General features: G+C 43.8%; 1 protein-coding gene across 2 annotated transcripts in view; it reads right to left on the reverse strand.

Moving 5' to 3' along the window:
• Positions 1 to 55: 55 nt before the first annotated feature.
• The window catches only part of mnat1 (MNAT1 component of CDK activating kinase), a 31439-nt gene continuing 4999 nt past the window's right edge, over positions 56 to 26495 (reverse strand). For both annotated transcript variants that reach the window (XM_026313764.1, XM_026313810.1), the window contains exons 3-9: positions 24125 to 24277; positions 23690 to 23763; positions 22571 to 22674; positions 22225 to 22365; positions 20692 to 20823; positions 12192 to 12313; positions 56 to 305 (exon numbers count right to left, since the gene is read on the reverse strand). In XM_026313764.1, the coding sequence (XP_026169549.1) occupies positions 185 to 305; positions 12192 to 12313; positions 20692 to 20823; positions 22225 to 22365; positions 22571 to 22674; positions 23690 to 23763; positions 24125 to 24277 (847 nt within the window). In that variant the 3' untranslated portion in view covers positions 56 to 184. The remainder of the gene's footprint in view (positions 306 to 12191; positions 12314 to 20691; positions 20824 to 22224; positions 22366 to 22570; positions 22675 to 23689; positions 23764 to 24124; positions 24278 to 26495) is intronic.

Below are 26495 nucleotides of genomic sequence, written 5' to 3' on the forward strand. Positions count from 1 at the left end.
AGAATCCTTACAAAACAAGTCATATAAACCTTGACAAAAAAAAAAAAAAAAAAAAAAAGAGTCCGATCACTATCCACCACGCCGCTTTTTGCCTTGTCCATAGTGGTAGCTGTGGTGTATTTATAGTCCAGGCAGTGACACAATCATACCAGTAGCTGTTATAGTCCTTGAGGTCTGTGTGTGTTCAGCCTTTTGAAGGAAACAGCCCACTGAAAGCATCCTGAATGGCCCGATGACATGCCAAAGCCGAGGTGTATCCTCCAGCTGTGTCCTGAGGCATTGAAGCTCGCACGTGATTCAGGTACCTGAGAACACAGAGAAAGGCCCGGTCAGTAACAGGGATGAGGTATATTGTAAATAATGTGACTGACTGGCAACCTGGTTTAAAAGAAAGAAAAAAAAAAAAAGGTTCATATAATTGTAGCTTGAGGGTAAGTTTATTCTTCTTTATGTGAACACTTCAAGTTATTTTTTCTGACTCTGCGAGACCCTTTGGCCTTTTGATGAGATCAACTAAGACAGACGTACCCATACACTAACACTGGAACACCTTGTGCCTAAAAGCCTCTCCAACATGGCTCCATTAAAGTATTATTGGTGTCTTTTATTTTCTAAGTGCTTACAGATGTATCCTGCCAAAGCCCCTTTTTAAGCAAAGCCAAAAGTCACTGTTTATTTTCACATTGTGCACAGACAGAAAAAAATAGTCGAGCTGTTAAATTAGTCTCCACATCTTGTCCAATGATCGATGCCCCTCTACCTATGTCTTGTGTGTGTGTGTCTTAGAGGGTGGGGGACTTGACCTTTGTCTCCACCCGTTCTAATCCTTCCTCTGCAGTTTTGTTCCATCGAAAAGTGGTCACTGGGCGAGAAGCCGTCGCACATGTTCTGTACTGCCTTCTTAAAACATCTTACTACAAAGCTAAAACAGCAAAGTATTCTAGTGACCGAGACAACACGTAGCTTTGCCCGGCAATACTGCCTCCCCCCACACCCACCACTCTACAGAAATCATAGACCAGGGAGACTGGGAGAGAGGTCTAAAGCCCTCACACGAGTCTGGCTTTGTGGCCCCTGTTCTTGTGAGCTGGGGAAACTTCAAAGTGAAACGGGAATCAAGAGCACAGACAGCCCTCTGTGATTTCTGTGCCCATTCGAGCTGCTTTACAGAGTAACCTAACACCTGTGGGGAGGCTGAGAGAGTGCCGTGTGTGTGTGTGTGTGTGTGTGTATATGAGTGTGTGTGAGAATCAGAGATGGACAGGGAGAAAAAGGTGTTGGTGAGACTACACGCTGAATAGATCATGTTTTTGCTTTAGGTTTTTTATGATTCTACGAGGTACTTCGGAGGTTTCATCGTCACGCAATAAAACCTTCACTGAAAATAAAGCTGAAACATATTTGGTACCATATCTGTGACATAAAGTCCAACATTCAGGAATATCACACACAGAAGAAAGCCTTGTCGAGTCTTACAGCAGACTCTCATTTACAGCAGTGTAAATGAGAAGAAGAGCATGTCAATCAGGTCTTGCACACAAAGACCACTCATCACCCACTAGAGAAACAACACCCAAGTTCAAAACAGGAGGCCCAGTGATTAATAATAACTTCATTAGGCCCAAGCTGCTGTAGCCTGTCCTTCAGAGCACTTGAGGGAGGTCTTCTCATATGGCTTCCTGCATCAGATGAGTGCTATCTATTGATTATATTGTACTGGGCCTTTTTAATGGTGAAAAAAGTGGGCTATTTACAGCCTGGCTAAGTCTGCTCTTCCTGCTAATCTAATCCCCAAGCTACTCATGTGGTCATTCCTTCCAAGAAAGCTGAGAGCTCTGTGTAACTTTATACCTGCCTGCCCCTAAGGAGGGAGAGCAAGAGAGCAAAAAGAGAACATGAATGAGGGAGGAAGAGGGTGAGGAAAGTAGAGTGGGGGTGTCGGAGGGTTGTGCGTGTGTGTGCGTGTGTGCGTGTGGGGACGGGGGGGACGAGGGGGTCAAAAAAAAAAAAAACGAGGGAGGATATGAGGCGAAATCACCTCTGGGTATCAACATCACAAACACACTTCTCTTAAACCAACCCTGTCTGCCCTCTGCTCACCCCAAACACCCGAGGTTAGTTCTGTTCTGCTCCATTAACTCTGTGGCTGTGTCTTCGCTTAAAGGCCAGCCGTATACATGTGCGTACACATTATGGACTATAGGTGTTCGCGAAACTGAAAGATAACCTCCTTTCTTTTCACCCGACTGTACTTGACAATGCTGACAAATTAAGAGTGGACTGACAATACCCGAAACGTGCAACAACATGAAATACATTAAAAATGAGCTGCACATTTGCCTAGAAAAACAGGCAGGCTCTTTACACGTCCTTCACTTATAAAACAAGATACTGCACGCACGCACACACACACACACATACTGTATCCCTCTGACACAGACGCTTCGAGCCCCTCTGACGCTACTGTTTCAGTGCACTAACACTTTCCACAACCTCCCACCCCATCACCTCCCTCCCCATCCTCTCTTTCTCCACATCTCTCTGAGGACTGGACTGCCTTTTGTTCGCAGGGCCCTGAAACCCAAGCCGTTTCGGCCGGTAACATCTTTCACTCTCCAGGCCCCACTGGAGCATTAGCTGCAACCTGATATGGGTCTTTCAAAGCCTCGTATTATTGGGTAAATATGGGTCACTTTGGACTGGCCCATTATGTCGCTTGGGGGGAGCGGGAAAAGACGAGTGCAGGTGATGAAGACAACTGAATGACACAGAATGACAGCATGTGCGTGCGTGTGTGTGTGTGTGTGTGTGTGTGTGTGTGTGTGTGTGTGTGTGTGTGTGTGTGTGTGTGTCAAAGTGCAATTGCCACAAGGGAATATGACAGGGGTTTTCCATTAGTATACACACTCAAAGTCATGAAGTATGTTATTTTGCCAGATTTTTTTTTTCCTCTAATGAACATCTCTTCCTTTCGATAAACACAGTAAAATTTCTTTGGAATCAATAGCAGCATAAGTGTCAAATTTAGAATTTTTTTTTATATATTCAAAAGCATAATGGGTGATGAAGTACTTGCATTATTTTTAAACCACTATTCATACCATCTGCTATTACGCCACTCTTTCAAAAAAAGCCATGCTCAGAAGAATCAAAACTAAAAAACTAACAGCAATTTTCCACTTGGGTCTGGAACTCTCAATACCTGGGCAATGTCTCCTGCTAATGCTAATAACGGTCAGAGATTTTCCTGACAGGCCCCTGAAAGAATTCCCCACTCCTGCTGCCTGGAAAACACAGCCGAGCCCCATCTCTAATTCGAAGTGAAAAGATAAGTGACAAAATGTTCCGGCGGGTTACGCGTGATTTCCAGCTGAGAATGTGTGGCTCCTCTTTGCATTTGGACTGGCGATGCTGCTGTGGAAAGGAGGGTGTTTGGGTTCTTCAGGGAAATAGCTACAAGGCTGGGACTCCTGGGGGAAAACAGTAGATATCAGATGAAGGTTCGGGCTGTGTTGGGCCTCTTGTCTAGACTCCATGTGTTGGCTGGAATTGGATTAGGAAGAGCAGTGGAAGCCTGGGCTTGATGGAAAAGAAAAGAGGTCTGTAATGCTACAATGGCTATTTCAGAAAGCAGACATTAATCAACAATCAAACCACAGAGCAGGAGCATAAGACAATGGAGTGATTTGAATCAGTCCTCAACATCGCTCACTGAAGAATTACTGTGGTTGCTTTCATATATAAAAGATTTGACAAGGCCTGTTCTTCATACAAGGTCAAAATTGTTAAATTTCAGTAGAACAGAAAAATTGAGGTATTATCTGTATGAATAGGATTTTGGGGGGAGAATCCATAAATTGTGAAGTCCTCTGATGTTTTTCTTTAAAATCTCAGCACTGACTTGAGACTGGGCTTCAACTTCAGCACCTGTCTACTTTCAAAGCCCCCTCAATGATCCAGGGTCAGTGTTTGTTTTTACAGCAAAAAAGGATCAGAGACCTTTTGGATTCAGCATGATTCATGACCCACACAGGGTACACCGAGTTTCAGGCTGTTGGGGAGATAGACGTTGTATGGCGTTGTATCCACACAGCAAGGTAAAATAACATCTAGCTATAAAGACAAATCAATAAATCTTATACCCTACCCGAGATTACTCCAAGGACTACAGCCTCATTAGCAGTGTTTATTAAAGTAAAAGAGCTTAGACTGGTGTGTGAAGCGCACAAAGAGGGCAGGATATATGAGAACAGAGGCTGCCCCAAACTTCTGAAAGGCCAGTCATGAGGCTGCTGGATGCCAGTGCGAATGTCCGGAAGTCTTCCTTTAGCGCTCTGCTCCAGCAGCGGTTGACGATTTCTGGCCTGGGAATGACGGGGGCTGGAGAGTGGGGGGGTACAGAGCCACACACCTGCCAGATGATTTGTCATTATAGAGGGGTCAGCACTCAGCTGTCACCCCCTAATCACCCATCCTACCTCTTAAGTCACCCCTCTTCACCCCCCAAACTCCACTCTAGTCCTTCAGAAACACCCCCTGCATTCCTCAGGCAGCTCCGGTTTCACTCACAGCACCACTACTCCATCTGCCCCTCCTTCCAACACTCTACCCTGAGAGAAAATGTACCACTGTGAGAGGCACAGCACACTGAGTGCATTGTGTGGATGTGCAATGTGTTCCTATGCCCCCTGTGTGTGTCTACACAATTCATGTGCGTGAATACATGTTTATCTAAGGCAGGGCTGTCTGTATCTATACCAACGACCGCCTGATGGAGCTGAATTTTACTAACGCAGAATGTGTGAATTGGTCCAGGCTGCTGTCCAGAAACAAAACCCCTGCAGACAAGCCAAACACAGAGGACTCTCACAGGTATACTATATCTGTCAACAGCGGTCTTTCATCACCATGGGTCATAGGTCACACTCTTTTCCCCTGAATGCAGTTTCCTTTGGGACGTGTGAGTGTGTGAGACAGATCGTCAGTCATTAGTCTACCCACTGTCCACCACATTATCCCATGTTGTACTGCCAAGGGGGGCTCAATGTGATTACATCATATTCTCATGAGCCTAGAGACCCCTTATCTGTTATCATGTGTCTTATCACCACCGACAGGCTGAGTCTGATTCTTTGCATCCCAAAAGAGAGAAGGACACAGAGGTGGGCATCGCGAACACTAAGTTAAGTGAAGAACAAGTTTAGAGTGTTAACAGAAGCTTTGAGTGACTCTTGACATTTATGCTTATACATTTTCCTGTGGAGTGACTGACAATCTGTGAGCTGTCCTCAACAAGCCAGCCTGTAGGCACCGCTGATAATTACTAAGAGGTACGCTTGTTCTCGGTCTCTGAAAGGCAGATTTGTAGAGGTGTGTACGATAAAGGCCTATTGTGTTACTTGCACCTAAATTCACCCACTTTCCTGTCCAAGCATCACCTGTCGCTACTCATTCAGAGTTCACTTGTGTCTTGGCCCTGCACTTTTTTGGTCTAACCTGATGGGGGCAGTAGAGGTTGGCTGACCAGCTGGGCCACTGGCTTCACACCTAACCAATGCAGCCATGGGGCTTGGAGGAGCATCACACAACTCAGTGGCTATTTGATACGGAGAGCACCTTTCTTTCATCTCCTGGGCTGCCACTTGATAACTCTGCGCCCTGGAGAGCTTTGAGGAAGGAGGAGGGGGCAGACTGGACTGGAGAGGGAGGATAATGACATGACATCAGTGTCATCATTGACCAAATGGGGCTGTAAACAATGGAAAAGGACATATGCTGTCTGGTGAATGGCTGCTAGCACAAGGCACACCCATACAGAGCAAAGGAGTCCTGACAGTTAGATGTAACATTCTGGGAATAGAGAGATACAATGAGGAAGAATAGAGTTTTCCCATGGGGGATTCACTTCCACTGGTATCAGTTACCCATGCACCTCAAGCACTAGGGAGAAGCAAAGAGGATTTCAATTAGAGAAAAAGATGGTAGAAAAGCAAGAAAGGGGCAGTGGGAGGGGGGGTGGTGGAAAAAAACAAAAAGGCAGGGAAAGGTACAACAGGGGGAGGGTGATAAATCATACATCATAGTGGAGAAGTACCTCCTACCATGAGGTGTGCGTGGCAAGTCTCCACAGCCAAGCCCCACATGACGGGAGTTTGTTTTCATTCTCTAGCTCTTAAGAGGGGAAAATGAGGCAGCTAATCCCCCTGTACATTGCCGGGCCCTTTGCCCTAGGGGTGAAGAGCAGGGGAGAGGCACAGAGTTTCTGTCTGCTGCTGTTTGTGTGAAACACGCAAACAAAATCAGTGTATGCATAGTTCAGCGGCACGTCGGGCTCAAAATCAAAGCATGCAACCCTAGATAGTGTGCAGCTGCTCTGCAAACCTCTACATAGATCAGTAAGTGTTAAAGTAGTCAAGAGACATCACCTCACCCTGTTCTATGTATTGACCCTGCCACCTCTAACTTGGAACACAAATAAACCTGATGGCAAGGGAGGCTGTTTTGCTCAGAGTTCCCTGCCCACTGGTGTCTCCTTCCCTGGCAATGGCCTGGGTTCCTCTCACGAGGAGACTGCTGGTCTGTCTGGCACACAGCCCACAGAGGGAAAACAATAACACTAAAAGCAGACCTCTTTCAGATGACCATAATACACACAAGACAAATGTACCTCCCACTCTGTCATTCTGTAATGCTCCCTCTGTTTCCGCCTGCTCTATGGGTCAGAAATGACTCACCCATAAGTAAAAAGCCTCCAGTCAACTACAACGCGTGCTTATTTTGACTCATACTTCAAGAGAAGATCAATATTTGCACAGATCTATGGGAGGGAAAACAATAGTGATCTGGCCTCCACCAGCTCTGTCTGTTAATGGTCTGTTTACTGAGACAGACAGGATAATGGCCTGGGTGGGGGTTGGTGTAGAATCGGATGGTGGCCACGCTCCACTCTTTTTCTGATCTAGTTAGTAATGAAGAGGGGAAGCACCTATAGTATAAGAAGCTGAGTATCAAAGCAAGGCAGTGGATATATGCTGCAAATAAAGATGGGCCATTCTGTTGACACAGACAGGTTTGCAAGTCAAATAGCTACAGACTCAAGCCTCCATACTTTATTACTCCCTGCATTCTCTTTTGGCTATGCAAATTTTTAAATCTGTGAGCTGGCTGCAGTCAAGCTTTTAAGATCCATGCTATGGTCAGAAAGGCATTGTCAGTGTTGGATCTACTAAAACTGGCACATGCAGTGAGTGTGTAGTGTGTAAGAATGGAGGATATCATATCTGACAAACCAAGTTCAGCTTTAGGTCTTGGTTATGGTGGCAACCCTAAAGTATTTGAGGAAAAGCCCTATTGTTATGCAAGAGCCAAGTAAATCATTTCCCATAAATGTTACTATATGGCAATGTCAGAGAATGTTTTAATTGGTTCAATGAGAGCAAACTATGTGAATTGAGACATTATCTAATAGTAGTAGTAAAAGTGGATCAAAGACCACTGCTCTTGAGGGAGTTCATGTGAGGTCATGCTAACCGGCGCCTCATAATTTCAGCATCAAAGCTATGTTTGTGTGAGAAACTGCATGTCTATTTGAGGCCCAGAATACAAGACCCGTCTCTCCAAGGTACCATCACTCTGCTCTTGCCAGTATCAGCACTAAGATGTCCCACTGCTGCACCCCAGGTTCCCCATAGTCTATGACCTCTGATCTCTCAGCCTGGCCCTTGCAAGCCCATCAGGTCCCCTAGATGGATTTGTGCCCTGCAGGGGCTAGGGAAAACGGGATACATGGAAAACCTATTCATGCTTGATTCTAGAGGTTGCTGCTGGAGTGGCTGTCCTTTGCATACTGAGTGGAAAAGAAGAATATAATGGATGACTTACACTTTCATCACAGAGTGAGAGGGAAACACAGGGAAAGAGAAATGATTCGTATGCCATTTAAACATCACATGCTCTAATTTAGTGATGGCAGACATGGATTCAAGAGTACTCTATGGACCATGTTTAGTGGCCCTCCTCATTGCCAGAGCCAAATCCAGGGTCACTGGTAGTGCTCTTGGCTAGCTAGGCCAGAGATGGAAAGAAGGAGAGCTGAGATCTGGAGTCAGGCCAACCCAGTTGGGAGAGGCTAGAAAAGCCGGCTGCCAGGAACTAAGGGGTGTGATGGCACCACTGACTATTCTGGATATCTCCCTCCCACCAAAGCACTTAACATGCAGTATAAGCCAGTACACAAACAAACAAACAGATACACATTCACATAAACACGCAGACGCCAAGGGATGCTTGGAAAGCTAAAGAACACAGGCAGGAGGAGAGCATCACTCAGAGACCCATTAACCCCTGGCTCCCAACCAGAACAGTGTGCAGACATCCTTTAAGTACATGTTAAACATTGCTAGGTTATGTGTGTGAGCACAATGATTTATGTATTACTTCTGTGAGTCCATGTATTTGCACATATGCCCATAAAAAGACTCACTTGACTTGGTGGAAGTTTCCAGAGGATGAAAATTGCTATCCTCTGTTCATGAATGAAGGTCACAGCAAGCTATATGTTGCTATTTAACCCTTCAGCTTGACACCAGTTTTCTGTTTCAGTGAGAGAAAGTACTATGAGGATTACTTCCTTGTGCAGGGAAGAGCATCCCCAGGGGAGGAGCTCCAGACTAAACACTGCTCATTCAGCTGCTCCCCTTCACCCACCAGCAGAGATGGATGCTTGACAAGTTCTCCCAACAGAAAACCTCACTTTTTCCACCAATTATAGAAAGCAATGCAGAGTGGGAGAGGAGGCAAAACTTCAAAATATTATACACACTGGCATTTGGCGAAGCGCATTGAGCAACCTCTGTCAGGGAGAGATGGGCTAATTTCAGGGCAGCTTGTGCCAACATAAACAACTGTTCTGGCTAGCTTTCATTGTCAGCACTTGAGGTTTAAGTCGAATTTTTCAACGCTCCACAGCCAGTTTCTCTTTCCCCTATTTTTCCCCCCATATGATTTGTCCTTGTCCAAGATCCCAGTCAGTCTTTCACCACCTACACAGTGAGAGCCTAAAAAATATTCTTGCAGAGAACAAACTCAGACGCAGATGCTCATCTAAGCACACATACAAAAAAACAAAAACTGGATAAAGCTTTTTCATCAGCATGTGTCTACATGAAAACCTGTACATATTTAACTTATGTTAAATATAACGCTGGCGTGGCTTAACTGGTGGTGTGTATTTTGATGTTCGCAAATGCTGCCATTCAGGGTATGTCCATCAACAGGCACAAGGTCGGCATGAGGAGGCGGGAGTTAAAAGGCGGGAGTTAAAACAGCTACCGCTTCACTGTCTGGCTGCTGTGCACTGGGATCCCTATCACATCCATGTCAACGTAAACATCTTTTGTTTCTGTTTGCATCTCCAAAGCAATATTTACTTCTGCTTGAATTTTATTTATTAAAGGCTTTTATTGTGCAACATAAAAGCAAAGAGCCGTAGTGGAACATTTGGTGCACGAGCTGTAGTGTTACATTCATAGTCTACTTGTAATTCTTACAGCTCAAGCATGGTTCTGGGTAGGTGCCAGTCAATGAGATGGACAGATCTATATTGCCATTAAAGAAACCTCACACAGTCGGGGTCTTACCCTCTGTGGCAAACCATATACACCTATGCACATCATGGGAGGAGCATTTGGTTATAGATCTGTGTGTGAAGGAGGGAAACTGGTACTTCTGGAGGCCCTTGTCGCTGAGCATGCAGCCCTTACTCTGCTCCAGTACTGAGGCAGCTGTCTTTAATATAAGAGCTCAGCTCAGCCCATATTTATTCAGGTACAGCTGACAGAGAGGGAGAGACAGTGAAAGAGGCGTGGCCCTTCTTTTTCCTGGCAGCCGTGCAGCACTCCTGCGGTTTTTTGGGGGGCAAAGGGACAAGGCGAAAAGACACAGACACTAAGAAGGAGAAAGAAAGAGACTGAAGAAAAGAGGGAGTTGAAATAAAATGCATGGCTCCAGTCATTCCTGTGTTGACTGGACATCCTGTGTAGGAGACTTGCCCCAGAGATTTCGGGGCCACGAGGGAGGGGGTGTGTGAGCTCAACTCTCCAGTCTTACTTGATGGCTGCGTCCAAGACAAATCACCAGTGGTGCTGCTGTCACTGTGGGCCTTGACGAAGACAAACAGCCGTGCTTTAAAATAAGTACCTGCCCTCTCACAGCCCCTTTCACCTCATCCACACTCAGGCACATCCATATCTCCTCACACGTTCAAGCATATTCCCTTCACAGGTCATAGGACTGGAGCTGTAGTCCAGCGCTGTACACAGGAGACTCACTTTTCACTGTCTGCATTCTCGCTCCTCTGCACACACACTTGTGAATATTTACCACATCACACGAGTTCCATTGTGGCAAAAACGCTGGAACTGCAATAAAGGGAGTGAGCATGAGTGTGTATGACACAAAATGTATATAAGGTTTAAGGGACACCATCTGTGTGCATGTGTATGTGCACACTTGATAATCAATGTATATCTGAGCTTGCATGCACAAAACCTCAGACTTAGCTGAATTACAAACTGCCAACTGCCCAGAAGTGTCAGCACTATTCCCTGGTTTTATTTAACAGCACATTGCATCTTGGGAGTTGTGGTTTGCCTGAACGGGCCTGTCTGTCGCTGCCTGCGGCCTGCACCAGTGGGACTTGAGTTCCTCACTGAACTGAACCTCATTTATCTCTGTGGCAGAGCCCTTCCTCTCCAGCATCGGTCCTCCTGGACCCTTGAACTGCTGACACCCCTCCTCCCGTCTCTGCGTTCCAGCATGCGGCAGAAATTGTGAGATGTGTTTCATCTGCATATTGATCAGCCTGGCCAAAAGAAGTAGGACCTCAGCACTTCACTGAATACATAATGTAAATAAGCACCAGTTATTCTGCCTAAACTGACATGCAATACTTTAAGGAAAACGTTTCACCTGAAGTAGCTGTTTTTCCAGGTAATTACGTAGATGTATTATCTCCAACAAAAGTCAATAGCACCTTTTATCTGAAGAATAAAGAAGAATAAACTAGAAAACCCTTACCCTAAACATGCTGACATGGTGTTCACATACACACATCTCAGCCAAATAAAGGTTACCGTCAGAGTGAAGCTGCGCTGAAAGTCAAATAGCTAACCCAAAAGGAGCATGACCCTGTTTTGCTCCTGTCACCCAATAAAAGCAGACCGCCCTCAGTGTGTGGGCAGGCTTTAGTGCCAGCCAGTTGCAGTGCAGACGGCTGGGCGCTCGGCTGTCTGATGGATGTCTTACATTCGGTGTGGACTGGACCAATGGCGTCGTGGATTGATTGGCCCAAAGGGGCCGTCGGGGAAAGCACTTCCTGTGTGTGTTAATGGACACTCCTGCAGAGGCACTGTGGCGGCTTGTGGCAGGGTGATAGTGTTTACTCCCTCTCCCTCTCCTTTTTCTTGGGCCTCCTCCCCCTCATTTGCCTTCACTCTCCCAGTTAATCAGGGGAGAGTCAAGTGAGACGAGCCAGGCTTTCTGAGCAGACCGACTTTCTAGCAGCTCTCTAACCCCACACCAAAACCTTTACAATGCCCCGTCGTTAGGTGAAGAATTAGTTAAATCACTAATACTTTATTTTACCTGCACTCTTATTTCCTATGAAGGAACTCATATAAGACCCTAAATTGATATGAAGGTACCTGGAAAGAGCTTTTTCTGATATACACTACCAGTCAAAGGTTGGGGCACATTTTACCATTGAATTGAATGAGAAAGTGTGTCCAAACCTTTCACTGGTACTGTATTTTTAATCAATTAATCATACAAAGTGCTAAAGAGTCTTCAAGTCACCGCACTAGATGTCAACTAAACATTCACTTAATATTGACTTGGCTTTCAATAGAGCGCATCTTCCAAGAAAATTTCACTGGAAATCAGCAACAGCTTATAAATTTCACACAACAACTACCCTCAGAATTTTGTCTCTGTTTTAATAGCCTACTTGGCACCAGATTACACAGTTCATTCCAGGAAACCTCTGAAGAAATTACATGTAAATGATGGACCGGTAATGGTTATTTTTTTAACTTGACAGCTGTGCTCGTGAGAATATTAAATTAAAACTCATAGCTACCGAATGGCCTAAAGTCAGTCCTTGGCTACGGCTTAATGTGTAAATAAGTTCGTACCCGAGTCTACCCAGCTGCTCCAGTTCAGGCACTGGGGGTCCATAGGTTTCAACTTGAAGGGGTTTGTACTGGTACAGAGCTTCTTCTATCTTGGGTAGAGGCAGGAGTGAGACCGTCTGACGCTGAAAGAAAAACCAAAAGAGACAGACAACATTCAACACAGGACAATTATTGGCATTGTTTCAGTTTAGTGTGCAGTTCTTAAGAAAAAAAAAATATTTGGAAAAGACTTAATGTCAATCAAACTGCAGCGTTAATAACCGCCAGTTCTTGACCAACTGGTTTAGAAATAGATGTTCTGTCTGAGCAATTTCACATTCCCTAGGCATTGTTGGTTTGAGAAACCTAACTGGAACAATGACTGAGCATGTTTTTAGCGGTCTACACAGTATTGGCAAATCAACAAACATTTCTGATAGAAATCTGAACAAGAACAAATGAACATTAACATCAGAGAGGAGTACTGTGGTCTGGTTGATGAGGAAATTCAATTCCTGATAAAAGAAAGGAAATGTGCTTTGGATCAAAAATGGCTAGAAAGCATTTCCATGAAACCACCGAAGGACCAAACAATCGATACTGTATATAGCATATATAAAAGACTAAGTAAATTATCAAACCTAAACTGGTTAGCACATGTATATGTAAAAGTGATTGTGAGATTAGCTTTGATTATTTACTATTTGCATTGTTAGGTCAGTAAAATTAGGAGAATCTAGGACTGTTCAATATTATATTGCTGGATGTTCTACAGTCACAAGACCTGAGACGCCATCACTGAACTGCGGCCTCGTTTATAAAGACCCTTAGATCCAGAATTACTCAGAGTTAAAACACACTTGTTTCTAATGCTCTTGACCATGGTGATCAAGTCAGAAATACGATCCTTTTTTAAGGAAACTCCACAATTGTTCAATTCGGGGCTCTGCCATCAAAGGGGAATTTCCACAGTGTCAGACCACTATGTTTTCTCCAGCATTAAAGACTCAGGAGACGAGCCAGAGTCATGAAATAAACCTGGAATTAAAAAGATGATCTCTACTAAACAAAGACTGCCTATTTTCAAGAGTGGCAAAGGGACTTAGAGACAAAGGGAAGATAAAAAGATAAGAGAGAAAATAAAGAAAAGAGCAGTGGGGGGAGAATAAACAACAGAACACAGGGGGGAGCTGATGAAAACCAAACTAAATGAGTAACATGTGCCCCACGGCCTGACTGCCCGCCCTCATAAAGTAAAGAAACCAAAGCTGAGCTGGAAGTTACAAAAGCACTAAATGATGCACACTGAGATGGTAACTGACAGTTTCTTAGCCAAACAAAACATGGTGGTAGCTGTCTGAACCAGGCAGGAGTGTAAGATAATTAGAGAAAACAAAACATACACACACCGAAAACTTACACTGCGCTCTTATAATGTTACTCTGCGCTCATTGTGTGATTAAATGCTGTAGTTTCCTTTTTTCTACAGTTTATTTTAATGTGTGATTATCTTAGTTTCCCAGTAGGTGTGGACGATATGTGGTTATACAGACTAACCTAACTTTTTTTAAAATTTTTTTTATCCCTTGTTGTACTTAAATATTGATTTTGTTGCAGGGTTGTGATGAGACTCCTTTGTGGCAGTTTTGGATTTTTTTTAATCCAGCTCTAGCATCAACGGTGCTTTGATATATCAGCTCTTTCATTCATTACATTAATTAAATATATGTATATGTATAAATTAAATATGATGCTCTTGTCTATGTATTTTAATCATAAAGCCTTCAGCTGATTTTTTTTTAGAAATTGTACTAAATCACATGTATTAATGCTGCATTATATTCTCACATGTACTATGATAGATGACTTATCTTTATCAGCCAATCCTCTTTCCCAGAATGCCTTTCAGCTTCCTTACCAGAACAAGTCTGAGCTTGTTGTATTTAGCAGTGGTTAATACATGCAGGTGGTGGTTGGGGGGGGCAGTAGGGATAGCGACAGTGGCACTACATTAACAGAAAGAATAGCTTTTTCCACTGAAGAATGCCTCTTCAAAACACGTCCTCATGCACTTTCACCAGTTTTTTTTTTTCATATTCTGAATTTTTTAAATTTTCTATGATTATATGATCAGCAATCTCACACTCCTGCCCCTTAACCTTAAGGCCCAGTTTTTAAACATTAGTTATCTGCTTTAAAAAGGATTCTTTTAAAACACAAACCACCAGCAGCACACTTTTTTATGGTTTTCATTCAACCTTTAGCCCCAAAGTGCAAGTGATGCCCTCTCCTGTCCTATCCATTCATCCAACACAGCGGAGCTCTACCACAGACTAATGAAACCCAGATTAACCAGCCCAAACCCGGTCACTCTCCCTCAGTTTCACACTCCTTCAGTCACCCCATCCATCTTCTTTCAGACTTTTCAGCACTGTTTAACTCCCCTACTGTGCCAATCAAAGGGGCGCACTGGGACCAATGGTGGAGGGAGAAACAGAAGAAGAAAAGTCTAAGCTGGTAGAGTGGTAGAGAAAGAGAGCAGCAAATTGGCAGATAAAGATCGCTAAAAGGGCAGTAAATCAGATTTTAAGTGACAGAACAGAGCCAACCCCTAGTCTAGAGAAATTTCTGTTGCATTCCTTTGTGAGGGCACCTTGAAAACTGGCAGAGACACATCAGCATAAACAAACACAGCATGACACATGCATATACAAGAACAAGCTTTGTTCTTCTGATATTTACAAGAATGTGTAAGTTAACGATTTGTAGTAGTGCTCAAAGTGTCGAACAGAGCTGTGACCTCGCAGACCCGCTCCCTCATCCACTCCATGAAATAACACTGCTGAAACTCTCAATCATGAACTCATCACGTCCTATTAAAAGCTTGTGTGAATTACAGCATATGAATGTTGTTTTCCAAATGCTCTGGTGAAAGAAAGCAACAGAAGGGGAGAAGGAGAGAGAGAGAGGACCCCCAGCCAGGTCCAGCAGAGCAGAAATGGCTGAGGGACTAGGGGCCATTGGAACAACACCACTGAAGGAGCCAACACAAACATCTGCTTTTAACATCACAGAGGCCCGTATTACTGCCTATACAACATTGTGTGTGCCCTCACAATGCTTTCAAGTTTGTGTATATCTGGTCTTTAAGAATCGTATAATACTCCAGTGACACCAAAATGAAACTCTGGAGGCCATCAATCTTTATAAAACAGCAGGGGAGGCTGATTTGAGGAAATCACCATCGCACCAGAGGGAGTACTCGTCCTTCTCCCATTCTCATGATCTTCCTACATCAGGTCTAGATCGAGTGCTAGTGATCCAGTAGTACCTGAATCAAATTTGTAGGAGTGGCCCCATTTTAAAATATCAATTAAAACAGTGAATGTTGTCATTAGCAACAGGGACAGGTTTACTGGTTTGGAAAACCACTACACACTTCATGCCGCTTGGGGACTGAATTTGGCCTGTGATGTGCTGTTACATTGCTATTTTTTTTTTTTTTTTTTAACTCTGCTGTCCGTGTTTACAGTACCATCTAAGAAAGCAACAGGGTTAGTCCATCTAACGTTTATGAGACAAGGGGTCATAAAAGTCATTACTTCTGAGGTATGCCCCTAAGGCATGACACAGTGTGTGGAAGTGTACACTAAAAATAAGAAATGGTTAAGTATTTCCTGTAGGTGTTCCTTCATTTTGACATGTCTTAAAAACTCACTATTCATATGTTACAGAACTGTTTCCTGCCTTATTCCACAGCTGCTTGATTTGCATATACTTCTAGGTTTTTACAACTAGTATTTTTACATTTTATTGAAAAAACAGAATGTGCTAAGTTGTAGCATATCTGAAAAAGTGGTGTTAATAGGAACTACATAGGTCCAACAAGTATAGGTATATGGTGTTATCCGAAGCTGACAATGACAATGTTAACCAAAAGTTCATAAGTCAAAAGCTCAAATCCTGGGTCACTGTTAAACATGTCATCAGAAACATGTGCCACTGACACACGCTGCACTACCGTCAGCACCTTCCAGGCCCCCCATCTCTCCCCTGATACTGCAGCTCAGCAGGACACATCAAGGTCACGTAGAGACCTCCATCAGCACCTCCCCATCACATCCACAGACACACACACACACACACACACACAGCCACATAACCTCATTTGGTTCTCCAAGGTTGTGGGAACCACAGCTAGCTGAAGCAGAGCTCCAGAGGCAGTGAGGCCCCCTTCACTAATGCACACAGTGACAGTGAGAAGAATGGAAAGGGAAACAGTGGTCAGCAGTGTATCAGAGTTAAAATTAAAAGACCTAGTTAGGGGCCAACCTAGTGCCATCTCATCCTCAGCCCTCACTTCCACCTTGTGCCCTGGCACTGCCAGCGCTTCTGTATGGATAAAGAGCTTTGGGTTGCCCACTGGCCCACTAAACAGCAAGTAGCAAGTGTAAAAGCTGCTGTCCACACAGCGCCTCCCCTCGCCTTACAAGTTTAAATATAACTGCCTGACCAGTGGCAGCTGCCCCAGCGCAAAGCCTCTAAAGCTGACAACTCCTTTTTCCGCTGGGCTGCACTAGGCTGGCTTGCCCGTGGGCAAGGGTGGTTAAGGCCAACTTAAACAGGGCCAAGGCAGGGGCAGGGGCAGAGGTGTGAACACACACATGTGGTGGTGCCAATCAGGGATGTCTGTTCTCTTTACCTCCTGAGCAGACCCCTTCTCACCGAGCTCCTGCGGCATGCCAGCAATTTAATAAAAATGAAAAAGACAGAGGGCAAGGGTTATACAGTCTCGCATAAAACCAGCTGTCTCTGGTTCATGAATGGTTTTTACTGTATGCCAAAACTTCCAGAGGAAAAAAAAAAAAACACACACACACACAAATAACTGTGTGTTACTGTTTGTCTGAGTGTGAATAAGGGAAATGAAAATGACAATGAAGATCGTGAAAGAGTGAGTGGGGGTTGTAGGAAGTACATAGCAACAAGGCAAAACAGGTTAAGCCAGTCTGCCAGAGTTAAGTAAAGCAGAGCTTGGCCTGCGCTGACGAGTACGTCTACAGTGCAGAGGTCACTGTAGAGGACGACTTAAACCAAGTAAAACAGGCCTGAACAAACAATTTCACAAAGTGTGTGTGTGTGTGTGTGTGTGCGCGCGCGCGCGTGCGTGCGTGCGTGTGTGTGTACTTGTGTTTGTGTTTTCTATGGTAGTCAAATTCCACAGTCTAAGTGTAGAATGGAATAAAGCCAGAGAGAACCCATGGCTATTCCAGCCAGCTACACATCTATGTTTAGGGATAAACTTTCCACCCACATTTAGCTGATTGTGTGTATGAGTTGCACTTTGTTTATGTGTGCAAGGGCCTCCTGCTTTCATTAGGTGCCCATGCCGGCCGCATCAGGTATGTCAGCTGCCGTGCTGCCTGTGAGGAGTGGATTGGGCCCCAGCAGTGCTGGAACCCGGGACCTTTCATTTAAGATGGCGCTGAAAGCTGTCCCAAGGTGGAGAGATTCCCCATCGGTCAACTGCTATCAGGAATGGGACACTGCAGCAGCTGAAGGACAATCCCTAACCTCATACACTCTTACACCAGAAATGTATATGCTAATAACCCTCAAACCATGTTATGTTTTGCTCAGAGCAGGTGCCAGGCATGATGACAAGTCATTCTGTATCAGAGAACAACAAGCTACCTGTTTAAACAGTGAATAGCTGCCTTCCTCCCACACAGAGGGTCTCTTTTGATATTAGCGGATATCAATTTAAAAAAAAAAAAAACAAACAAAAAAAAAAAACCCACTTTATTCTTCAAAGGATGTTTACTCAGACTGGATAAGGGAAACATGCTTTTATGTGCGTGTGCATGCAGCCGCACATGGGTGTGCAAGTCTTGGTTCAATAGAGTACCTACAAAGTAAGGGATTAGTGAGTGTAATTCCAGACCATTCCTGAAGCAAGACCAGGCCCATCCCACCTTATGTCACACCTGGACTCAGACTACTTTCCCTCAGGATCAGCTAACTTCCTCAAACATCCATCTGACTGCATGTTAACACACAACAAGTGTAATTACGATCAGGGTTGGAGTCCCCTTCACCAAGTCCTGGAAAAACACCCAGACTGAAAGCAATGCCAACATGGCTGAGATGTCCCCTTTCATGTTCCCAGTAAACAACATGACACAACTAGATCCAATGTTAGATCACTCTTTAAATAAAGACTAAAGAGGAAGGATTGGCATCCTCACATTGCACGAATTGGTCGGCTCAAAGAACAGCAGATATATCATTCTGCAAGTGATGGCTCACTGTGGCCTGGGCTGAAGCAGTTGGCTGAAATGCTGGAGGGGGTGCCATGAATTCCTACTTCTGTAATTGGTGAAGTTGCACATCACCAGAAACATTGAGATGAAAACGCAAGAGGTCACAAATCAGCTTTCTGTCCATTGGGCACTGTCACAATCGATCCGTTTATCTCTGTATGTGCTTCACAACAGAGCACTGACCCTGAGGCTTCTGCTAAAGATTATGGCATTAAGTCATTTTTATAAAAAGTGTCATGAAAACTGAGCATCTAAACACCCAGAACCCAGGGCAACTTTTTCAAACTGCTCTTTTCGTACGACCAACCCCTACAAACCTAAAGATATTCTGTTCACAATTACATAAGACAGAGATAAGCATCAAAACTTCCCATTTGAGAACCTGGGTTGAATTGCCGCTAAATGACTTAAATTATCGTTTGTATGATCAGTTAATTCAACATCACAGCACTAACTGGCATCACTGTCACAAAAGAGGAGCACAAACAAGCTTGACTTAGAAAAATATAACAGAAATGTGGCTTGAGTTAAGAAATGTGTTTCTACATTTGCCTCTCCTAATTTCTGATGAAGAAAAACTGAAACCCTACTTGGAAGGGACCACGACCCGGCAGATAAATAAATTCCAGCAATCTGCAGGAATCCACCGCTTTGTGCTGAAACCCAACCAAGTCAAACAGAAGTTATTCTTATGCACTCTGAGGTGAAGGGAACTCCAAACCCACATGTTCCCCTGACTCAAGTCTCTCACTCCAACACAGCAGATGCAGGGTGAGAGCTCTGCTCCACCAACAAGAGTTCAGGGACGGGAGGATGAAGAGAAAAGGGAAGAAAGAACCTGAGGAAAAACAGCAACAGAAGAAGCCAAAAGCAACATAATCATGCTGTTTCTCTCTCCATCAGCAAGTTTGACTTCATGGTGTAAATCAAGAGGGTGAGAGTCAAAGTCCCACATCCTCCATTTAGTACAATTCACTGCTTTTGGACTGATACTGTATGAGCAAGTTGTCATTTTAAGGGTTTCAGGAATAAACTGTATGTAAAGCTGCACTGATTATCATTGCATCTGATTATTTTACCAAGAACTTTCAGTACACTGCACAATGGAATTGACAGGACAGTCAAAAGAGTGTTGAGTACATCTAAAGTTCGCTCCAGCTTGGGCCTAGGTGAGCACTTCTCTTCCACGCACCACTGAACTGTGGGAAGACAACCCTGGCTCATAAGGGTTGCTGGATAGGAGGAGGGGTTGATGACACAGCCTATCTCTTCACAGTAAAAATGAAAATAAACGACTGTAAACCTGAACGACAGCCAAATGGAAGATTTCTCCAGACACAGTGAGCATAAAGCTGAACGCTCAGAGAAACCAGAGCCCACATGCTCTCTCTGTGGGTCGCACCCCTCGCTCAGAGGAATGTGATGACATGACTGAGGGGTAAGGGGCCTGTTCCCACATTGAAGAAGCACAGACACAGACAGGAACATCCCTCCTTTGAAGGTCTGGACTGTTATTGCCACGCCATTGTCTACAAGCACTCCACATAAAGTTTAAATTAGTGCAGAACTGAAATCAGACTATGACCTTTACTTTTCAGGCCCTGAGGATCCCCAGAGGACAGAGGTATACATCCACATGGCCATAACCTGCATGGGCTTATTGTATATATAGAAGCTATGTTGTTATTTGTATAGCTACTTCAAGCTCGTCTGTTGCACTGGTCTCATGCTGCTTTCACCTAAACCCCACGGTTAGTGAATGTCCTGATGTACCACCTGAGCCACAACTGTCCCTTTGGTGTCTGATAAACCTTGAAACCCTTAAGATGCAGCACAATGCCACTCACTGTAAACTGGACCTCAAAAAAACAAAAAACAAACTGGTTGCCAGCAGTTCCTTCACAACCACACTTGTTGGGATTTATACAGGAAACTGAGGCACAGTTGTTTTGTAGCCCAAATCAACAATCAATAGAAACATTTATATAAAGTTGTCCAAGATAAAACCTTTAGAGATACTGAGACCCAAATAAGCAAAAGAATGCATATATTGGACATTGTAGGAGTTATAAAATGCCCTAAGAGATGTAAACCCCTCAATGCTACAACAACAATCTGATGGAGACAATAGCAAGAGAGAATTAATGTATATATGAAAATAGGTTAAAGAGTTAATGTGCCTAAAATATAGCACTCACCATATGGATTCCAGTTGAAAACAGATTGGTAGGTTTGACAGCCTGCTTCTGTTGCTCTATCTGGGTCTCCAGCTCGGTGGAACGAACTTTGTGTTGGGCAAGCAAGATGCTGGCAGGAAGTTGAGACTGCTCCTGGAGAAACAAAGGGAATTTTGGAAAATTTATCAGAATATTAATCTAGGTGTGTGATGCATAAAGTAAAGTGGACAAGGTGCTCTATCTGGGCCTTTTCTGCTCAGCAACAACAGCTGACGCTTGTATCTTGAAGAGATGAAATCCACTCGTCCACCCACCTCCCCGACCCCCAGGAGACTGCTGTCTAACTGAATAACCATCAGCATAGGCCGCTAGCTGCCACATTTTTGATGCAAGCCATATTAACAAAACTGTGGCACTGCAGGGGACACTACTTCAAGTGCACTGCGCCGCCTTCACCTCCATTAAATGCAAGGTCGGACGTTTCAATTTCTCCAGTGGAGTGTTGCCAAGTGCAGAGATCTAAGAACAAGCTTGAACATGTTTTTCACTGAAAGAGGTAGGACATCTTTGATGAGGTAGACAGCAATGGTAACAATGTAGAGGTGTCTTCAACAAATAACAATAAGCTATTTAATGGCTTCACACTATAATAAGTCCTGCTCTGACAGTACAAATGGTCCACATTTACACATGACTTACACTTAAAGAGTGTATTAGCTATTTGAATGCACTTGTTTTAACTGGATTGCATTGCATGGGTAACTTCCTTCTCGTTTCACAAAGTATCTTGATAAATAAATGTAAATTCAATATTTGCATTTGAAAAGAACAATAATCAAGAAGTGTGTTCGAAGTTGCCAGTCATGTATTTATTGATAAGTTCAGCACTGCTTGAGGAAACAGCACCAAAGAAATGTAAATATATGTGTTGGCGTGTGCTTGTGTGCTCATGTGAGAACAGTGAGCTTTCTGGCCACAGGGACACACAGATGTCAGAGCTCATAAGAGTTCCCTCGGGGGGGGGGGTGAGAGCTGATCTCATCTGCCTACAGTCAACAGGCCCTGTGCCTTAAACAAACAAACATACAGCTTAGTCTGCTATCTGTGATGGTCCTTCAGCAGCCCACTCTGCAGGAACAATTACTTCCAAAGCCTGCAGCTCAATACAATGGAGCCAAGAGGCTTTGGAATCACAGAATGAGAACAATGCAGCCTGGAGCACAATGACTGCTAATAAGCTCTTAATGATCTCACAGCAATGAACCCTCAGGCAGAGGGTGTGTGTGTGTGTCATCCGTCATAAAGTGACTTGCTCTTTTTTAAGTTCATTTTTGTAGCCGTTTTTTTTTCTCCTTTATTTAACAGCCACTTGAAGACAGTTGGATGCCGATTACAGTGATGCAGAGATAGAGAAAAAGGGCAAACCAGCAACAAATGTGTACATGGTAGATCATGATAACCACTCGGCTACCAGGATGCCCCAGGTGACTTGCTCTTTGCATCACTAGACTTGTCTTTGTGTGGACATATGTAGATGCAACATGTGTTTCTCACTAGTTCATCCAGCAGAGCTTGCTTGTTCTTCCTCTTGGCCTGTAGCTGCCTCTGCTCCTCCTGCAGTACATCCAGTCTCCGCTGCTCATTGTCCTTCTGCTCCAACAACAGCAGCTCCTCCAGCTCCTCCTGCTCTCGAGTCTAACGAGAAAACAGGTGAGGGAGAGAAAAAGCATGTTACAAAAAAAATCCTGCTGCAGTGTCTTTAACCAGAAGTTTGAATCCAACAAGCTTGTCATACCATTTCTGACCTATCTAAAGAAATCCTTTCAGTGTTTTTTTAGCACCACATTATAAAAATTAATAAAGCTTTGATGCACATGTGGGAAAATAACCTGGTACATACAAGTTTAGCCTTGTTCCTCTGGATGAGATCTCTGTTCTCCCTCTGGTACTGCTCCATCCTCAGCTTGGTGTTCTCCACGTCAATGTTGTTTGTCAGATTATACACTACATTGAGGAGTAAAAAAGTATCGTTAAAATCCTCAAACCAAACGGCCTTTTGTGTGTCCATCATCACAAACTGATGCTATGCAGAGAAGCACTGTCCAAAGGCATGATAATAGTGTTTTCAATTCTGGTGCAGATCTTAAAGCCTTCCAAAGATAACAAATATGTGAAGTGAAAATAGAGGGGGAAAAGTATATAAAGTGATGCTCAAGACATGTAGAATTTTCCATCTGAAGGAATGGTGCAGTCCACATCTGGTAATTCAATATTTCTCTTAGCTTAAGTGAGACAAATCTTCTGGAATGAGTGTATGCAAATCATGAGCGCTTATGAGCTTTGTCAAACAATGTAAAAAATGTGTAAAAATATTAAATTATAAAGTGTGATTTTTTTTTTTAGGTCAAAAACAGATGAGGTCAACTTTGACTGTACCAGTGCAAATGCTCACACCAAACCTGTGACCTAGACCTCAGGAGCTGTTTTGCCTTCTGTTAAAGGCTAAAAGCCATCACTGTGTTATAGGAAGTGGATACATGAATTTAATATCACATTCACAAAAATGTCTCTCTTCCTGGCTTCGCATTCCCTGCCCCGCTCGGCCCAATGCCCTTAAATTGGGTTGACGCCAAACACACCATTTTAGGACTTCATTTAACTCCTTCACTACTGCAAAGAGTAATAACTGATCTTATTCACAGTTCTAAGTGTCCTGTCCTGTTTTGTTGTTACAGCATTATATATATATATATATATATATATATATATATATATAGACTTATTGAGACAAATTAGCACCAATGTTCACCACCACCACATCTAGCTTTTCTAATATGTTCATGGTAAAAGTCCACAATGGTTTGCCAGTCAAGCTACTCCCTGATCCATGTTCCTGGCTGGAACTAATGCCTGTAAAATATCCCACGTGTGCCACCACAGCCAAGGAGAAATCATTACACTAGTAAGCATCTGTCTACCCTCCATTATCAGCATGAGGCTTTCAAGTCGGTGCGCCTACCTATGTCCTCCACTTGCTCCAGGTAATCGTTATATTCTCTCAGGCTGGGGAAGTCAAAATCTCTCTTGTTGTATCTGCAGAGGAAGAGCAAAACTGATGATACAAATACTAAAACCTGATAAAAGCAAATACGTACTGACATTAATAGCCTCCATTAAATCAACCATTTTATAATACCATGTCTGCATACTGCCTATTAGACACACATTAGATATCAATTAAGAAGGTACAGAAAGAAGGCAGGGAGGAACTGAGAAGTTAAAACCTGGCATGGAAAGAGCCTTCCCGTTTGAACCCCCCCTGAGAGACCCATTGTCTACAAAACAAACAGTGTAATGAGGAAGACAAAGGTGGCTTAAGAAGTGGGAGGAGGCACGAGATGACACACAAACACACAGAGCCGCGCCCCTCACCCTCCCGGTCCCCCTCACTCACATCTTCAGCACCTTCTTGCGGATCTCCACCTCCTTATCTACAGACGGGTCTTCGAAGAGCTGCACGCGGAAGTTGCTCTTCCTCAGGGGTGTGTCGCACTGCACACAGTTGCCTGAGCCACGCACAAACAGCATCTCTACACAGTTTTCACATCTGTGGGGGCAGAGAACACAACAAAACAGAAAATACCGTGAAGTATATAAAACCAATGAGTTTCACGTTTCCAGAGCTGAGCCACCTCAAGCAGGCGGGAGACCCAGCTATGCAAGTACATGTGTCGGTGCATGTGTTGGCAATACAATATTCCTCACAGTAAAGAATTTTGTTTTATTTGACATATCTGTATGTTATCATTAGGTGTAGTTGGTGATAACAGGACATATGAATTTTTCTTCTGAGTGCTCAAAGATGGCTGGGATTATGAGCGGAATGTCGATTAGCCTGCCTCCCACTCTCAGACAAGAGGAAATTAGCTCGACACCCCATCAGTGGAGTGTCTGTCTGCACTGGAAAAACATTTGCTTTATTGTTATTTCAACAAACCACAGCCATTCTGCCACGTTGCATAATGGGATAAAATCCAGCTCAGTAATTCACAGCGTAGTCTACAATCGTAAGAACAGAATAGGCCTTATGTAATTTGGGGAAGGGAAAGAAATAGGAGTAGGCAATTGCAGTGTTTTGTGTATTCCTCCCTTCACTGATAAACTATTTTAAGTAATATTAAACTGAACTGTTATTTGTGCTTAAGACTTTTATCCAAGACTTTCAACTTTCACATTTAAAAAACCCTCAGTACTATATGTCAACATGTAATTCAAACCACTCTCCTCTCTACCAGAAAATCTCATTATTATTCCTGACATCATGCCGAAGTGAATATTTAAATATTGTGGGAATCTAAGCAGTTATTGATCAGAGTATCTGCTATAAATCTGTTTAATGGATACAAATACTTTCCAAGACATCATGACTGTAGCAGTACAGCACAGTCATGATGAGTTTCTCAGACAGCTTTTGGTTCCTATAAGCCACAGTGAGTCACAGTTCAGGCAAACAGTCACCAGCACTGGACTAAAAAAAAAAAAAAAAGGCAGAAACACTCTCCAGATAATGTCGACTTTCAGGTAAAGCCCACGTTCCTACAGGAAGGCTTATTTCCTGCACTATCACAAATCCTCAGCAACCAAGCTGCAGACCTACCTGAGGGCACAACCCTGAGCTCGGCCATCAATCACACAGGTGGGCAGGTAGGTGTTTACCCATCAGTCACACTCAAGAGAGGAGAAGACACTGAAGACAATGGGAATGTTGCTAAATCTCCCCTGATGGGTTGGAGAGCCTGGATAAACGTTTGCACAGCGCGCTCTTTTAATTAAATCTCTGTGGAGCTTTATTTCAACAAGAATTCACCTTCCTGAATGTGACCACCTTTCGCCCCAACGGATAACATCTGGTTTCTAAATGTCATTATCTGCTTTTGAAAGTTTTCATGAAACATAGTAAAGTTGAGGGGGGGGAAAGTCTTTCACTGTGCGTCATTGGTGGCATGGTTGAGTCATTTCTTTCCAAAAGTCAGCGACCTGGCTTGAGAGACTGGTGCATGGTGAGAAACCCGCTGGAGATGAAGCTTATTACAAGAATCAGGACGGAGTCATCGTGTCGGACATTTCACTTCATCAGCAGGATTCAAAACAAAAAACAGTTTAAAGGAGAAACTGCAGAGCCATGGGATTTGGCTGTTTATGCATAGCATCTTGGATATGGGTCAAACAAGACCAAACTGCCAAGTATGACACCAAGCTTTCACAACACTGCAATACACAGATATCTAAAACAAATGAAGCACTGCAGGGAACTATCTTACAAGCATGACACTTCAGCTTGGCTTAGATAGCAACAAAATAAAAATGAAAGCTGGACGACGGACAGAAACATCTGCGTTGTCCAGTTGGTGCTTCAGAGGAGCACACAGCTCAAGTGCACTCTGGGAGAGACAGATGTTCACTGTGGCCCCAGGCTACAGTAGATGTATAGGCCTGGCCATATGGAGGTAGATGGAGGGATACAGCCTGTTTCCACAGGCCCACAAAGAGCCCATTCATCAACATGGGGCAAGAAGTAGGGCGTAGCTTGCCCCCTGCCCCACAAATGGACCACACAACAGAACTCTCCATAGGGGAAATCCTGTCTAACTCTAGAGCAAAGAGGTGACCGTCTAAAAAGGGAGGGAGGGGGCTTTCAGAGTCAATTTACCATCTTTCTTCTGATGAGAGCCCTCTCTATGGTGACAGCTTTCAGATTTTGTGCCTGTTGCAAACTGCAATCAAACATGGACTCAGAAATCTCTTGCTAAGGCTACACTATACTC

This window comes from Mastacembelus armatus, chromosome 22, assembly GCF_900324485.2.
Source record: "Mastacembelus armatus chromosome 22, fMasArm1.2, whole genome shotgun sequence".
NCBI lineage: Eukaryota > Metazoa > Chordata > Actinopteri > Synbranchiformes > Mastacembelidae > Mastacembelus > Mastacembelus armatus.